Source organism: Pelodiscus sinensis, chromosome 1 (assembly GCF_052426305.1).
Source record: "Pelodiscus sinensis isolate ZL-2025 chromosome 1, ASM5242630v1, whole genome shotgun sequence".
NCBI lineage: Eukaryota > Metazoa > Chordata > Testudines > Trionychidae > Pelodiscus > Pelodiscus sinensis.
The window spans coordinates 53,559,297-53,576,964 of NC_143052.1; the positions used below are offsets into that span (position 1 = coordinate 53,559,297).

General features: G+C 45.5%; 1 protein-coding gene across 1 annotated transcript in view; it reads left to right on the forward strand.

Annotated features, from left to right (window-relative positions):
* The first annotated feature begins 982 nt into the window (after positions 1–982).
* Positions 983–17,668, forward strand: part of PNPLA8 (patatin like domain 8, phospholipase A2) — a 60,150-nt gene continuing 43,464 nt past the window's right edge. Inside the window, exons 1-5 of the mRNA XM_006122501.3 lie at positions 983–1,247; positions 3,842–5,053; positions 5,394–5,543; positions 13,322–13,473; positions 13,899–13,993. Coding sequence (XP_006122563.3) covers positions 3,932–5,053; positions 5,394–5,543; positions 13,322–13,473; positions 13,899–13,993 — 1,519 coding nt within the window. The 5' untranslated portion in view covers positions 983–1,247; positions 3,842–3,931. The remainder of the gene's footprint in view (positions 1,248–3,841; positions 5,054–5,393; positions 5,544–13,321; positions 13,474–13,898; positions 13,994–17,668) is intronic.

Consider the following 17,668-nt stretch of genomic DNA (forward strand, 5'->3'; position numbering starts at 1 on the left):
TTCTGGTCATTTGTGAGCCTTTATCCTGTAATATACAGATTTAATGGGACAGACCAGCCTTGCTCAAATTGGGGCTGTAGACCCAAAAATCTGTGCTGCCTTCAGAGCTGGGCAGCTGGAGGATAGCGGATGTTGGCCTGTACTCAGCTCTAAAGGCAATGCCTCGCCAGCAACAGTGCGGATGTAAGGGTAGTAATAACCACTCCATGCCAGCAGCAGCTGCACAGAAGGATGGTGTCTCTACCTTTAGAGTTGGGCTTCCGTCCAATAGCAACTGTTCTCCAGCTGCCCATCTCTAAAGGCCACACTGCTGCCAGCAACAGCGCACATGTAAAGCTACCTCATCCTCCCTCTCCCTTTGCTTTTTGGGTCAAGACCCTACAATTACAATGCCAAGAAATGTCAGCTTTAAATAGCTGAAAATCACAAAAGTCACAATTTCAAAAAAATTCTACAGCCATGATATTGGCCTAAATGGTCCATGAATTTGATAGAACATTAGGTATTAGCCCAGATGGCCAGGGTCACAGCCTCATGCTGCCAGTGTCCTTGAGCCCCTGGCTGCCAGAAACTAGGACTAGTGGCAGCCGAGAGAGCACCACCTTTCCCGGTTATTCCCTCTAAGCCACCTGCCATCACCGCTGTGACAAGACAGGCGCCTAGGCTGGAGGGACGCAGCAGCTCGCCAAGCCCCCATTAGGTAACACCGACGCCCCGGGGACGAGCACAGCCGGGGGCTGCCAGGTGGCCCAGGCTGCCCCCATCCCGCCCGGGGGGGCTCGGGCAGCGCTGCGCTGGGAGCTCCCCGCGGCGGCGGAGGGAACGGTGAGGCGGGCCCGGCGCGGAGGTGGCTCACCCACCCGCAGGGCTGGGCGGCGGGGACTAAGCGCGGCCCTGCCGCGACAGAACCCACCCAGCGGACAGCGCCGCGCGGGCCCCGCCCTTGGCTCGGCCGGTTCCGGCGTGCGTCGTCTGGCGCATGCGCGTCGGCGCGCTCCGCTTCCTGCCCGTCGCTTTGTTGTTGTTTTGAGCCGGTCTCCAGGCCCCGCCGCCTGCCCCCCTTGCCCCGCCGCTGTGAGGGACCCGCCGCGCGCCAGGCGCGACAAGGGACGGCCCCAGCGCTGCCCGTGTATGGGAGGGGCAGCGGCAGGTCCCGGCGCTGCCTCAGGGCCTTGCTGGGGGGCGGGGCCATCGGCCTGCAGGTGCCACCTCGCTCCAGCCGGGGGCTGCCGCCCCCCGCCCCTTTGGTAAGTGTCAGCGGGCCCCGCCGGGCGCAGGCCTGAGCGGCCCTCGGGCGCCGGGGTGGGCGGGAGAGCGAAGAAGCGGGTCTGAGCCAAGCGCGTCTCGGGGTGTCCCCCGCCCCCCGCGTGTCGTGCTGAGTATGTTAGTCCGGGTGTGCCCCGCCCCCCGCGTGTCACGTTTCACGCGTGCCCCTAGGTGTGCTCGCCCCTCCCCCGCCCTGTGTGTCACGCTGCACGTAGATCCCTGGGCGTGTCCTCCCCCTCGTGTCACACCGCGGGCCTATTGCTGGGTGTGCCCCCCTCAGCCGATGTATCACGCTGCGGGTGTGTTTCTGGCGTGCCCTCACGCTGCACGTGCATACCGGAGTGTGCTCTCTCCCTAAGAGTCTGCATGAAAAGTGTTCGAGATATTGCTTTTATTGCTGGAATGTGCTGGATTTGCAGCCACAACGTATAAAATTAACTATTAGTTCAAAGAACAGATACAACACATTGACTGGCAAAATCGTTTTTACAGATGACATTTTCATGTTATCCCTGGTTATCCTTGGTTCATCTGCCTATTAGACATTTTATGGAGAATAACTTCTGATTTCCCATAGGCAACCAAATATTTTAATTCCTTTGATTGCTACTTATTGGCTTGGTGTGCATTTCAACTAATACTCTAAAGTGGGAAGCAAAGAGCAGTCCAGTGAGCCTTAAAGATTAACAGATATTTTGTACCATTAGTTTTCATGGGAAAAACCAGCTTCATCAGATGAGTTGGAGTGAAAATTACAGAATCCAGGCTACATATAGCAGCAAAAGCAGTTACCTGTCCATTGTAGAACCAGTGTTAAAGAAGCTAATTGGGTCAGGCTGGATGTGTTCCATTCATAGCTTTTTATTTTTAAATGTGAAAATCAAAGGCAGAGGAATTGTCTTTGCAGTGCATTAACGAGTTAAGATCTTTATTCAAGCCCAAGCTGATGATGTGGAACTTGTAAATGAATTTCAGTTCAGCAGTCTCCTCCTGTAATTGGGTGATAAAATTCCTTTGTAGAAGAATGACTACTTTTAAATCCATTATTGAATGGCCAGGGTGGTTGAAATAGTCACCTACAGATTTGTGTGTTGCCATTCCTGATGTCTGATTTGTGTCCTTTTATCCTTTGTCACAGAGACTGTCCAGTTTGGTAAGAATACATGGCAGGGGGGCATTGTTGGCACTTGATGGCATATATCACACTAGAGGAGGTGCACTTTTAATAGTCCCCCATGTTGCAGTTTGTGTGGTTAGGTGCTGTGATGATGTTACTTTTATAGATATGTGGACAGAGTTAGCAAAGGGGTTTGTTGCACGGGTAGATTCCTGGGTGAGTGTATCTGTGGTGTGGTGTGTGACTGCTGGTATGTATTTGCTTAAGGTTCTCTGTAGGCGAGGTTTGGCCTGTCTCCCAAGATCAGTGAGAGAAAGGGATCATTTTCTAGGATAGGTTATAGATTGTCATTGAGGCACTGGAGGGGCTTAAGCTGGGGGCTGTAGATGATAACCAGTGGCGTTGATGGGCCTGTCTTGAAGTACTTGATTTCTGGGTACTTTTCTGGCTCTGTCAATCTATTTCCTCACTTCCCTAGGTGAGTATTTTAAGTTTTAAGAATGCTTGATAAAGATCTTCTAGGTGTTTTTCTCTGTCTGAGAGATTGGAGCAGATGCAGTTGTATATCAGGGTACGTCTACACTAGCTCGTTAGTTCAAGCTAGGTAGGGTAATTAGGGCAAGCGGAGTTGCAAATGAAGCCCGGGATTTAAATATCCTGGGCTTCATTTGCATGTTTCCGAGCGCCGCCATTTTTAAATCCCCCTTAGTCCGAACTCCGTACCCGCAGCTACACGCGGCACGGAGTAGGTAGTTTGATTTAAAGATCCTAATTCAAACTACCGTTACTCCTCATTCTTTAATTCAAACTACCTACTCCGTGCCGTGTGTAGCCGCGGGCACGGAGTATGGACTAAGGGGGATTTAAAAATGGCGGTGCCCGGGCTTCATTTGCAACTCTGCTTGCCCTAATTACCCTACCTAGCTCGAACTAATGAGCTAGTGTAGATGTACCCTTAGGGACTGGCTGTAGACAACATATTGTGTGATGTGTCCTGGACGGAAGCTATAGGTAAGAATAGCGACGAATAAGTTTCATTAGGGTGTCATTTATGTGACCATCATTTATTTGTACTGTAGTGTCAAGGAAGTGGATCTTTTATGTGGACTGGTCCAGGCTGATATTGATAGTGGGATGGAAATAGATGAAGTCGCCGTGGTCTAAGGGTCTCCTTCGTGTGGGTCCATATGATGATGTCATTAATGTAGCATAAGTAGAAAAGGAATCTCAGGGGACAGGAGCTGAGGAAACATTGTTCTATGTCATCCATAAAAATGTTGGCATATTGTGAAGGTTCTGTATGCCATTACCAAATACTCTGAGTAGTATTGTAATCCTAAGAACTTCTCTCTTTTGAATATGTTTGTTTCCTATTTAAATAGAAAGGAAACTAAATTGTATTTATTTGTAAACTACTGCTAATTTTTATTTTAACTTACTAATGTTTTTCCATTTCAGGTAATATCATGAAATATGACTCCTTTTGAGATAAGATTTCTGGAGAGAAGTAAAGAAGCAACATATAAAAGACATAAATATTTATAAGTAATGTCAGTTAATTTGCCATTCGATACATATTTGTACTTTCTGATTAACACAAGGAGCCTTTGGTGGAAGCAGAGAAACAAGCAACTGTACTACTTGTGTAGACCTAAACTTTATTGGAGGATTAGTCACACTATTCCTCTTAGAGTTTTTCATACAAGCAAAACTCAATGTAAATGGACTAAAAGCAAAACATTGGAGAATAGTAAACACATTTATAGTCGTGACACTTTATATTATAGAGTTTCTAAACATAGCACTTCTGCTCCCAAGGGACTAACAAAGGTGAATAATCATATGTCACGAATTAAGAACACTTTAGAATCTGTTTCAAAGGCTGTTTCAGGCACTCACAGTGAACTGGTTGCACGAATAGCTCGATTCAAGCCCAACTCAGGCATACTTGGAAAAGCATTTGAAAGTAATGTTCAGGAAAATAATCTCAAGGTAAACGCAGAAAATGATAAAGAAACTACATGTGCTGGAGCTCAGGAAAATTACAAAAATTCCCTAGTTGAAAAGGACTTTGTTCATACAGATGAAAACACAGAGTCTACATTGATAAGAAAAAGTAGTGCTAATCAAGATACTCTAAAATATTCTGTAGATGTTAAAAATAACCTTTTTCATGTAAGCTATTTCAGTACAAATTTTGGAGAGACTTTCAACTTTTTAGCAAATCATATCAACTGGTATTTTGGCATTAATACTGTTATGGATCAAGAGAAGAAAAGGAATGCTTTTCCACAAGACTCTAAGAACATACTTGGAGATAAACTTGATTCACCAGAAAGTGACATAATGAGTAATGAAAATAGGATGAAGTCAGTATCTGCTTTAATTTCTACAGCTGAGATTCAAGATGCTGAAAAGACAAATACATCTCTTCCAACTTCCCCTAAGAAGAGCATTTCAAACTTCCTTTCATACCCTGGTAACAGTGTACAAGCTTTTGTGGACAATTATATTGGTGGTCTGGTCCCCAAGTTGAGATCTGAGACAAAAGCCGCTTCACAAGATAAAACACAAGAAGGTGAAGAATCTTTGAAAGATGAAGAGGATGGCAGCAAAGAGATCAAAACTGAAGAAGGGAAGGAAAAGCGTTTGTCTCTTCAAAGAGAAAAGGCAAGTCTTTGCTTAGTTTTTACACATTGGGGTTTTTAGCTACTATAGTTGTCAGAGTCATGCTTTTATCTTTTATAATGTTATATCAAAGCTACATTAAAATCTCAGCTGAATAGGTGAAACATTGAACTGAGTTATATGATGGACTGTTACTTAGATTTATAATAGACACTTCTAATTGAGGTAAACGAAGAACCTCTCCATTCAGTAAAAATATTTTAAAAAAAACGTTTCTTGAAATAACCTAAGAAAGCACAAATTTGAAAAGATCTTCTCAAGTTTTGTGCATATCTCTTGGAGTAGTTTCATATTCTTAATATACATATGTGTTTATCTTCAGATTATTGCAAGAGTGAGTATTGATAACAGAACACGAGCTTTAGTTCAGGCCTTACGAAGATCTTCTAACCGAAGAGTCTCTATAAACAGGATTGAAGAATTAACTTATCATCTTCTGGAGTTTCCAGAAACCAGAGGAGTTGCCATAAAGGTACAAATCACTTTCATGTTTAACCTATCAACCATAGAGACACATTAAAGTACTTATGTAATGACAGATGTTTTATCATAAAATAGATTAATGTAAAATCTATCATTTTTTCTTTCTTCTTAAACTGTTGTATCTTATACTTACTCTATGTGAGTATCTTCATTTATTTTTATTACTACTGTATTAACCTCTTGGAGGTAATATATAAGCCATCGTGATTTGCAGTTACTGTCTGCATTGTGGAAAACTTTGGACTTTTATTATCCTATACATTAACTGTTAAGGAATTCTTTAGTTGTCAAAGTAATCTTGTGTACAGTGTCATAACAGAACGCCTGTCCTAATTAGGGTTGTAAAAATGTGTGTAAATAGATTACCATGTAACCACTAATATCTTCTTAGTAGTTACATTCTGTGGGCTCTGTAGTATAAAGCTTACTTCAGCTTTATGCTGCAGAGCCTGCAATGAAGCCTTACAGGGAGCCGGGCTCCCATGGATCCAGCATGTAACCTGTGGTGAGGGAGGCAGACCAGGCTGGGTCCCATAATAGAAGAGAGCTGTTTCAGCCAGGCAGCTGGAGCAGCCCCTACCTGCCATTAACCAGAACTAGTAAGCATAACCCATTTATGGCAATGCTTATCAGTTAGCCAGTTAACCAATTAATCTTTTACATCCCTAGTCCTATTGGGGTTCTTTGTGTGCTTCTATAAAAAAAAACTTAATAGTAGTAATAAACCTAATAGACTTCAGCATGAAGAAAAGTTTCTGTTCTGTCATACAACTAAAATATTTGAAGGCTGTTTTGTTTGTCAGTTTATTTTGTCTTAATAAACAACTTAACTTTTGGCTTTATAGTTCAAAACAGACTATGAATAACATCAGCTCAAAACAAAAGAAAGAATTTAGGTAGAATGGCTCTGTTCCAGAAAGGGACTTAGATGCCTAAATTTGGGATTTAGGCATTACTATGATGCACAAAACTCCTACTCAGCTTGCTCCAGCCCTGTAGGTGTCTACGGGCTTGTCTTCACTATTCTAGAGTTTGATTTAGCAGGTCTAATAAAGATCCACTAAATTGAACGCAGAGGGCATGCCCATTGGCACCAGTACTCCTGCTCCTTGTAAGGAGTAAAGGAAGCTGATGGGAACATTTGTTCCCATCATCCTCCTGCTGTGGAGACCACACAGAAACTCAAATTAAGGTACGTCAACTCCTGCTACATGATTAGCATAATTGGAGTTGTATATCTTAATTCAACCTTCCCCTGTAGCGTAGACCTGGACTAAAACTCACTAAGCACCTATGTTTCTGTCCCTGAGCATTCGTACTGTTGTAGCGCCCCCTCTCCACCTGGTTACCTTCTTTAAAGCCAATCTGCTTACAGGTTTTGATGGATAGGTCTGGGTTCTTCTGGATCCCGCCACCCACTCTACTTTATTTTTTCCTATGGATTTATTTGGCGGTGCCTCCACCCCCCTCACTCCTTCCTGGCAGGGTCACCTGGGCAGCGTGGGAGGAAAATTCTAACCCAGGGTATTTGCCAGATAGTTGGAGATTCCCAGAAAATAACACAAACACATACACTATATTAAACATAATTATATTAAACAGGAGACAAATATAACTTAACAGGGTAAAACACTATTTTTAGGGTCACCGATGCCCAGCAACTGTAAGGTTAGTGTCCCGTTGGTACGCGTACTTTATTGGGACCCTTGATTACTTCTGTCCACAAATTTCTTCTCTGCAGTGGTTTAGCATTGGGGCTGACTTGGTCCAGTACTGCCCAAAGGACTCAAAAGTGGGAGAAGGTGGTAAATCCCTCCACAGGTTTAATATGCAGCAGGTTATAAAATCCTCAAACAAATTCCCTGACTTACTAACTAAAAGATGGTGCGCTTAAACACTCTATGAATGAGCCTCAGGTTCAGAGATGACTCAGTCACTGCAGAGGGGCTGGTCTCTTCTGGCAGGGATCCTCTTCAGGCAGGAATCAGGCTGCTGCGGTCCCAGAATTTCCCTTCACCACAAAGGGGTGCAAGGCTCAAGGTGCAGGCTACACAACTGCACCAAAATTCAAACTATAATCTTCTATCCCAGCATTCAGACCCACACAGCAGGCAGCAGCCCCGAATCAGCAGACAGAGCAGAGCTGACCATGCGGTGACTGGTTTCACCAGGGAGCTGGAGAGCCAACTCAGCCTTGCTGGGGAAGCCTTCCAGCAGACTACACAAATTGGGAATCAGCCGTGGAGAAATAAAACCCAGCTGAGGGATCCTGCCTTCAGGTCCCTAAGAGGCTAGTTCTCAGGGGGAAACCCTGCATGCAGGCCTGGGTCTTACTAGCTCCCACATAACCAGCCTTCCCCTTGCCCCGGCTGGCTCCAGCCTCTTCAAAACATGGCCCCTCCTTCCCCTCCTAAGCTCTCTGGGAGGGGCATCTCATTCTCTCTGGATTGCCTGGCACACTCTGTCCCTGGTAGGGAGGGGGAGCCAAGGCGAACTCAGTGTGCTTGTCCCTGAGCTGCCAGCAGATAGGGCCCCAGGTAATCTCCTTGGGGCTACATGTTGTTTCAGGCAAGCTTCTAGATGCCTGTCTCTCACCTAACCCTCAGCATATTTCTCAAACTAGGAGGAGACAGGTCCTCCCCTGCCTATTGTTTGCAGGCACTTGATCCAGAACATGTACTCAGAATGCTCTTTACACAAAATGGCATGGACGAGTGTGGGAGGAGGGAGGGTGTGGAAGGGCTACCCTTATAACTAGGACCCTACCAAATTTACAGTCCTTTTTGGTCAATTTCACAGTAATGGGATTTTTTAAATAGCCAGTTTCACAGCTTCAGATGTTTACATCTGACATTTTATGGTGTTGTAAACATAGACGTCTCAACCCAAAAGAAGGTTATCGTGAGAATGTGTCACAAAGTAATTGTGGAATGGCCATAGGGTAAAGGGAGTTGCCACTTTTGGGAGGGCAGAGCTGGTTTTATGGGTGGGTGACAACCCAAGGCCCCAAGGTCTATCCCTCCTTCTCCCCCCACAACCAGCCCAAAGCCTTTTTAATACCTTATCCCAAAGCTATTGAGGGGCAGGGCTGGGGGTGCTTCAGCCAGAGTGTCCCGCTGTGTGCCAGGCTAATCCTGTGGGACTGGGGAGGGACAGGACTTCTTGTTCTGCATAGGCTCTTAGACCTGGGTTAGACCCTCCTCAGGGAACATCCCCTACTTCACTGAGGAAGGGACAGGTGCTGCAGCAGAGGAAGAGGAAGTCTTATCCTTCCCCAGCCTGGCTTGTACTTGCAGCTAGAGCCCATCTCACATTAGGAGCTCCCAGAGGTGGTGGGAAGGTGTCCCCCCAGCATTGGTCCTCCCCTATAATAGCTTTGTGGCTGCACTGCCTTTAGAGCCCAGTTTACCAGACCCTGCTCTGAAGGCTGCATAAGTTCCCGGAGGTGAGTCTGATCCAGCCCTGGGTGAAAAAGAAGTCCTGTCCTTCTTCAGCTCAGTTAGGACATGCATCTAGAGCTGAGGTGGGGTACCCCCAACCCTGCTCCTCCCTTATAATAGCCAGGTATTATGGGAGAAATCAGATTCATAGTCTGTCCTGCATTTTTTATGGCTGGGAATTTGATATGGTCATATTTAACCCTTAGTACAGTGTTTGGGTGTGGGAGACCCCTGATTCACTTTCTCCCTCTGCTTGAAGAGGCAGGATTTAAACAGGGAGTTCCTGTTTCTAAGATGAGTACCTTAGTACTGAACTACAGTCATTCTGACCCTCTGTGTTGGGTCAGCAACCCCCAACACACATGCCACAAGTGGCACGTGAGCCAGTTTTTACTGGCACGTGGGGCGGGAGCTCAGGGACTGAGTTCCCGCCGCTTCCCCCCATGCTGCGGCTGGAGCCTCAGCCGTGCAGCTGCAGGCTGGAGCATCAGCTCCGGCTTCCTGCTAAGGGAGGACGAGGCGAGCGCCTGTGTCCCTGGGCCTGCTTCCTGCTTCGGGAAGGGGTGGGACTGGGCCTGCTCTGCAGAGTCGGGGCTGGGAGGTTGGAATACATGGCATGCTGCATTGCTTCATGTGTGTGGGGATGGGGAGCCCCTTCCCCAGTGTCATGCTGGGCCTGGCTGGGCTGGAGCAGCCCTGGGCTCTGCCTGCTCCTGCCCTGAAGCCACAGCCTGCAGGTAGAGGGCTGGGCTGGGAAGAGACTCTGCCCCCACCACCTCTCTTCACCTCAACGCTGCTCCCAGAGAGCTGCGAATCCCAGCACTGCTGCCATGCCAGTGAGAGCGCTGAGGGCACAGGGATGTGGGGGCAGGAGGTGGGGTGAAGGAGGATGCAGAGGCAGGATGGGAGGGAGTAGTAGGGGTTGAACTGAGGGGCATGGGGCAATGCCCAGGATTTGGCTGGGGGGGATCATGGAGCTGAGGGGAGTGAGGCTGGAGCAGAGGGAAGATGTGAGGGGGGATACAATTTTACTTTGAAGAAGCTGCACTTTCCTTTATTCCCCACTTCTTTGCCTCCTTCCCCAGCTAGCTATTTGGCTGCATTCTCACCCTCTCACCTTTCTACCTTACTGCCCCAACCCTCTCTCACCGCAAAACTCCCTCTCGTACCATTACCTCCCACCTTTTCCTTCTGCCAAGCTCCCTTCCAGACCCTGCCCTCTTCATCCCATCCTGCTCTCCACCTCCCACCCAGATCCTGTATCCCTGTCCCACTTGCTGGCAACCCTGTCCCACACATTGAACCCCTCATTTTTGTTCCCACCCCATAACCTAAGGGGGTCCACAAAATCCACTATCTCTGGAACCTCAGAAAAGTAAATCTGGCCTGAGGGAAGCCCTGAATCTGTCTTCCCTGTCCTTTCCCATCACCCCATGGGGGCTGGAGTGCCATAAGAGTGAGGTGTCTTAGTTGGGGGCCACATCAGTGAGAATTGAGGGTTTTGGGAGGTTTTTTGCTTCTCACTTGTGTGATCGCCAACTGATTTTTCTATGGGTCAGTGACCGCCCCGCCCAAAAAAGGTTCCCCACCTCTGCCATAAATAAAGAAAACATTGAAACCTTGTGTGTAGGATATAATATTTTACTTTATTTAAAATGAAGCTTGATGAACTAACATGAGAGAGTTAAAATGCTTAATCTGTTTAATAATTTAAATTAAACCATTCTCCCCAGCTGCAGCACTAGCAAAATTGCTCAGACGTAATTATGTAATTAACAGTAAGTTTCCATTAGCAGTAAGTGGTCCATGGAAAGGTTTGCATTGACCCAGGTGGTCCACAGGGCACACGGTGGAGAGAGCCCATTCCCACCTCCAAGAGAGCAGCACTGCCCATGGCAAGAGGGTTAAATCTTGGCATGCCACTTCAGAAAGGTTGTGACCCCTGCTCTAGCCTAATGCATATTTAATTGCTTGTACAAAGTGGAACATCTTCAACAAGAAAGATTGTGGGAGAGCCACATCGGAATATCCATGATAGATGAGAACCCCCTGTTCAAATCCAGTTTTTGAGCCAAGCCAGGGTGTCCCACATTCTGCAATGAGAACCTAACCACTGGATTAAAAAATTTATAAGAGGAGTCTTCTTTCACTTCCTACCCTGACTCACTGTCAGTTTTGTATGGAATTTCAAGAAGTGGCTTACAAACTGTGCATTCTAAGCAATGCAGGTACAGTAGACCAGGGAACATATAAAAGGCCACTTCCATGGGATGCTGTTTATGGGTTTTCATTTATGCTCCATGCAAGTTCCAGTGTGACAGAGAGGCAATATGTGCTACTCAGCTTCCTGGATTCATCAGTAATCTCCCTGAACTCCAGAGAGCTTACTGATGAACCTGTGAAGCTGAGAAGCACATACTGTCTTCTCAGTCATCCCAGAACCTACATGATACACGTAAAAAGTTTAGCATTCTTCTGCTGGGCAGGTGCAGAATGTGCACTACCACCTGCCTTTCCCATTTGCTGGCCAGTATGTCTTAAGACTATGCAGCCCCTAGGTGGCCTGATATAGCTGGAGCTGGCCCAGGGCTCGAGTCGATTGGCTGGCACAGCTCAGGCCGAGTTGGGCTGCTGGGGCCTGCTCAGGCCTGTTTTTGCTTGGTGTAGCAGCGTATGCACACCCTGTCACAGGTGTGAGAATATTCTGGAGTGATGACGCCACCTGCTCGGCTGCAGGGTCGCTGATGATATGTAGAGTCCATAAATATTCCCCTCAAGGTAACACCTAGTCCGTAAGCCACCCTGGTTGCAGGATAGTATGGCCCAGTGGCCAGAGTCAGCAAATAGCCGTTGTCTAATGGTGGCACAGCAAGTCGTTTAGTAGCCCTGTTCATAAGACAGTACTGTCGACTGGTCAGAGTCTGTAAACAGCCCTGGTCTCAGGTCAGTGTGGCCTAGTAGCCAGAGTCTGTAAACAGCCCTGGTCTCAAGGCAGTGTGGCCTAGTAGCCAAAGTCTACAGGGTTGCGGCTATCGCCCTGGTAAGTAGACCCAGGTCCACCATGCTGCACCAGGTCCCAAGCCAGGGCCCTGTGAGCAATAGATCGGTCTACCTCTCCCTCGGCGGGGAATCCAGCCAAAACATGCCGAGTGTACCTGGGTGGGAGAGGCCGCTCCTGCATCTTCCCTGGGTTATTCCCTACAGGTGCCGCTGAGGCGTTGTCCCACTTAGCAGCTGGGTCTCTCAGCTTTCCAGCAGTGGCTTCTTTCTGGGGCTCCAATGGGTCTGTGTGGCGATAGTCTCCAGGAACTTCGGTTCCCCCTGTCAGTATCGCTGGGAGTTGCAGCTCCAGAGCTATGACTGAAGGACCTTCCCCTTTGCTGGCCAGCCCAGACTGAGCTGCTTTGTTGCTGCCTTTTATGCTGCCTCAGCATTTGGAACATTCCCAGTCTGGGTGAAGGGGCAGGACTTCCTCCACCCACAGGGTCTTAACTGCACCTGCTTCAGTTGGGGGTATGCACACCCCGTCACACTTGGGCTGGCTCAGTTGTGCCAGGGGCTGTGCAGGCCAGGATGCAGATCAGTTGATAGGCCACTTGGGGGGGGGGGATATGTAGGTTTAGAGTTTTAATGGGCCTGGAGCTTCTGTGGTGGAAGAAGGGGAGGGAACTCTCAGAGCTCTGCTGTGGGGTGTAGGAGTGTCATGCAGAAGGGGATAGCCTCCCCAAACGGGGTGTCTACCCACTATCCATGAATAGGCACTTTTCTCCAGTCCAGCAATAGACTTCTAAGTTTCTGGGGATGCAGGGGCTTAGGATGTTCCCCTTTCCTCAGTGTCTGCTGTGGGCTAGTTTAGGTGTATGCTCTCCTAGCATGTTGGATTTTGTGCATCCCATTTTCAGGCACTTCTCTCTGTCTTTCTCCATACGTTATATAGGGAGCCCAAGTATCTGGTACAAGGTTTGCGGTTTTCAATGGGTGACCTAGAATTCAGGTGTTAAAATGCTTAAGTGCCTTTTTGGATCTAGGCCAATGTTGCTATTTGACTAGAACACCAAAATTAACACCCCAATTCTAAAATATGTGTAGCTATAATTGTAATGGAAAGGAGACATTTTTAACTATTTCACCCTTGATTATTGCATTGTTAAAATCCAACACCATGTGTCTTGAGTATTTTCTTTCCTTCCCCAGCCCAAGATTGTAAATCTACTAAAATATTATTTAAAATTAAATTTAAAGCTAATTTTAAACTAGTAAATTAAAATTGGAAGTGTTTGGGTATTAACTCCTAGTCTAAATACAACTTTTTTGTTTTCAACTATAGGAAAAAATAATTCCATGCTTACTACAGCTGAGACAAGGAATTGATGAAACTGTTCATGCTGCTGTTCGGGAAGCTTTGGCTATAATTGGATATACTGACCCTGTGAAAGGCTGGGGAATTCGAATTCTCACTATTGATGGAGGAGGAACAAGGTATAACTGAAACTCTATATGTTTGTGAACTACAAATGTAGGTAAAATTGCAGTCAAATACTAACCTCTAGACCTGATTCTATAAACAAGAGTGAGCACTTAACTTTATATATGTGTGTGGTTCTGTTGATCCAATAAGGTAACTCACCAATGTTCAGCACATCAGGCTCCTTCAACTCCTCCTCACTTAGGCACCCAAAATCATTAGTTATTGTGATTTAAACGGTACCTTTCCCTTTCTAATTGCATCCCATTACTTCTCATTATAATGGTCAAACTACAAAATTCTGCTTCCTCTGTAGTCAAATCTTGTAGACTTATTATGTCTTGTTTTGCTTGTTGCTTATTTAAACTATACACGTTTAGTTCTACGTAAGATGTAACCAAACCACCATTCTCCATGGTCTTGCGTTAATATGTTTCAGGGGTTTAGTAGCGCTTCAGACTTTACGTAAACTAGAAGAACTTACTGGGAAGCCTGTTCATCAACTTTTTGACTACATTTGCGGTGTAAGCACAGGTAATTAGTATTTACATTATGGATTTCTATATAATAATCTTAGTACAAGTAAAAATGTTAAGAAATCTAGTTTTTGAAAATCTTATTTTTACTATGGAAAACAACTCTGTTTTTATAAATGTAAGCCATTTTACAAATAGAGGTGACTTTGAGACAATTGCTTTTGACTTTACAGCACAATTTAAGCCCTAGATTAAATGGCTATAATTTTTTGCCAGAATGTAAAAATGTAGGCAACACAGAGAATGTCATTTATTACCATAAAATTTTGTTGAGACGTTGAATTATAGGAGGAATTAACTTTTTAAGAAAGTGTTCTTTAACAGCTACCTATCAGGATATTTTGTGTCCCATAAATACTGAAGAGGATTATTGCAGGTTTGGAGCACTAGTACAAATGGTTTATAGAAAAAACAGATACAACAGATGTAAAATATTAATATGCTGTGTACATACACCTTCTTTTCCTCAATATTTAGAGATTTCCTGGGACTTTCTAGTCTTGGGTGTTGGGGGGAGGGGAGGTAGAATGAAATTCACTATCTCTTAGGCATTACATTCCAAGATGTTTAATAGACACGTAATTTTATTTGATGTGGTTCACAATTGTTAAGGTTTGAGTGGTTAAAAATGGACACCCCGGTGTACAGGACAATGCTTGTTTATCTGATTCTGTGCAGTGTACTACACCCTAAAAATATCTTGAACTCAGTTATACAATTTTTTTAAATCAAGATGAATACTTTTTTTGCCCACAAAAACTACAGTATAAGGAGTCTAAATTGTGCACAATAACTGAATGATTGTGAGAGAAGTGGTAAGGCTTGTCATGAATATATAAACATGTCAGCACTAGAGGTACTATGACCATGTGTACATATTACTACCATGGCTTGATATTTTTGCAGCTCTAGGCAGCAGCTGTCCCAGGAGAGCCAAGGTTAAGGGTGTGTACAGTGAAGTTGGGGCCAGGAGATGGAAGTAGTTTTGCTCCTTAAGCTACTCTGCCAACAGCAGCGTGTTATTTTCAGGAGCCCCTCTACAATCTCATGATTTGATTTAGAAAACAGTCTCCAAAGAGTGGTTGGTGTTTCCCCCTAAAAAAGAAGGAAGGTTCCAAAAACTATCTTAGTATAATAGGTATTTTTAAAGGCCAAAACTGACTACTTAATCACCATGGTATTTATTTTTCAAAAAGCAATGTGAAGCCAGTAACAATGTAAAACTGTCAAGGCTGATGTAAAAGGTGTGTGGGTGGGTGTGGGTGTGGGTGGCAGGTTGGGTTGGGTTGGCTTTAGGTTACAAAATAGTATAGTTCATTTTAAAAAATCAAGTACTTCATTTCTCCTGCTCTATGTATCTCTTCCAGTGTTATCTGTTCCCAAAATATATTAGCAGGCATCATGACTTAAGTACTGCAGACTAACTTTCTTTGAAGAAATACTCAGTTGAATCATTATCAGAGAGAAAGAACATCCAGATCTAGTACACAAGTTTAAATAAAGCCATTTATTAATGTCTGAATACGGGTGACGTCATAGCATAATCTTTGGAATCCGCCTTAATCTACTGCTAACTTTACTGTCTCCAATCACTCTTTGGAGACTGTTTTCTAAATCAAAACATGAGATTGTAGAGGGGCTCCTGAAAATAACACGCTGCTGTTGGCAGAGTAGCTTAAGGAGCACAACTACTTCCCTTCTTCTGGCCCCGAATTGACAGCATAATGAAGAGCCAGACAAACTACCAAGTAATATCAGAACATGGGAGATGAGCATTCAGTGTCTAGGATGTTGTGTCAAGATGGTGGTTGTAATGACCAGATGATTGGAGCCTTCCTCTCCCATTTTGTAAACACAGGCCATTGTTTCCATTACTTCTTTACATCAACATGTAGTTCCAATTTTTGCTTTTAAATTCCCAGTCATAAGGGTTGGAGTATAAACTGTACGAGTAACACATTAATTGGCTTATAATTATGAGTCAGTTGATGATGAGTTATATTGACAAACACACTTGGATACCTCCTTGAATAAGATAATGATAATTCCATTTTCTGTTACTTTCTTAGGTCCTGAATATTATATGAAATGAAATGATCTGTACCATTCTATCATAGCTTTGAGATCTTACATCTTTCTGATTCTTTGGTTCCAATAATGATTCTCTGTTCATACATACTTTATTCTGATGATTTACTTATGACAGTTCAGGTCATTCTTTCCTTTAGAGCAAATATCAGGTGCTGTATTTCCTGAAGGATTTGGTATACCACCAGAACTGCAAGCAGTACTCTTACATAGATCCTCTTCCCTAATGTCATGCCTTTTGGGTGTGTATGGGAGGGGCAAGCAGTGAGTAGTTTCCTCACCAACCAGCACCACACATGGATCGTGTTGCCATTGTTCTCCTGTGATAGTACTTATGAGAGAAAATGGAAAACCACCCTTTACATTGCCTCACCCTAAGATTTGTGGGTTCATTGGTTGAATTGTAATTAAAATCTTCTTCCTTAGATGGCATTTCCTCCATTAGTGTCACTTTTAGGGATATAAGATAATGTGTAATTGATTAGTCTGTAACCACATCAAATTTTAGTTTATCACACAACTGTTTGATAGCCCCTGGGGGCAGAGCCAACAGCCAGTGCGCTTCCGGTCCCACACCCGGGGAGTCCCCTGCCACTCCGTGCTGCTGCCTCTCTATCAGAGGCAGCAGTACAGGGTAGCAGGCAGGAGCTGGTCCACGGGGGGAGCCGATTTAAAAACCAGCTCCCCATGCAGACTGGCTCCCCCATGCTGCTGCCTCCACAGAAGCAGCCCTTGGCCATGAAGGGTCCAAGCTCCCCGTGGACAGAGACTGCTTTGCAGCAGCCCCCCTTGCCCTTCCCCGACTGCTCCCCTGACCTGATAGAGGCAGCAGCACGGAGGGGGACGGGGAAGGAGGGCCAGGGGCCCTGCAGAGTCAGTGCTGGGGGAAGCCAGATTTTTGCTTTATTCCCCCAGCTCTGGCTCCTGTCTGCTCCTCCTGCCTCTGTCGGACACAGCAGGAGGGCCAGGGGGGCCTGCAGAACCGACATGCACAGATAACTGGCTTAAAAGCTGGCTTTCTGTGTGTATTGGCTCCTGCCTGTCCCCCTCACTCTCTGCACTGCTGCCTCTCCATCAGAGGCATCAGCATGGGGGTGGAGGGGGCAGATGGATCCGGTGCCTATGGGGAGCCGGCTTAAAGCTGGCTCCCTATGGGCACCAGTTCCCGACTCTATCCTCCCTCCTCTGTTGCCTCTGATACAGAGGCTGCTGGGTCAGGGGTAGGGAGGAAATGTGTGTAGCTGACAGGATTAACTGATAAGCCCAGGCTTATTGATTAATTGTGTAGTCGTCTACACGTCGTCTACACGTTGACATCCCCAGTCGCTTTACACTTCCTGCATGTTTGTCTGTCCAAAACAGGTCTTCACCTTCATCTGGTTTATTATAGTATAAACTTTGCATCTAACTAGAGCTCAGCTTCATTTCAGTACATCTATGCCTTTTTTTTTTTTTTTTTTTTTTTGTGCTAGCTGCAAAGTGACTCTAGATAGATGCGCAAGTAACATTTCTTACTAGTGATGAGGATGGCTTCCTCTGTGTATTTGTGTTAACACAATAGAACAGTAATTCCATGTTGTCTTAG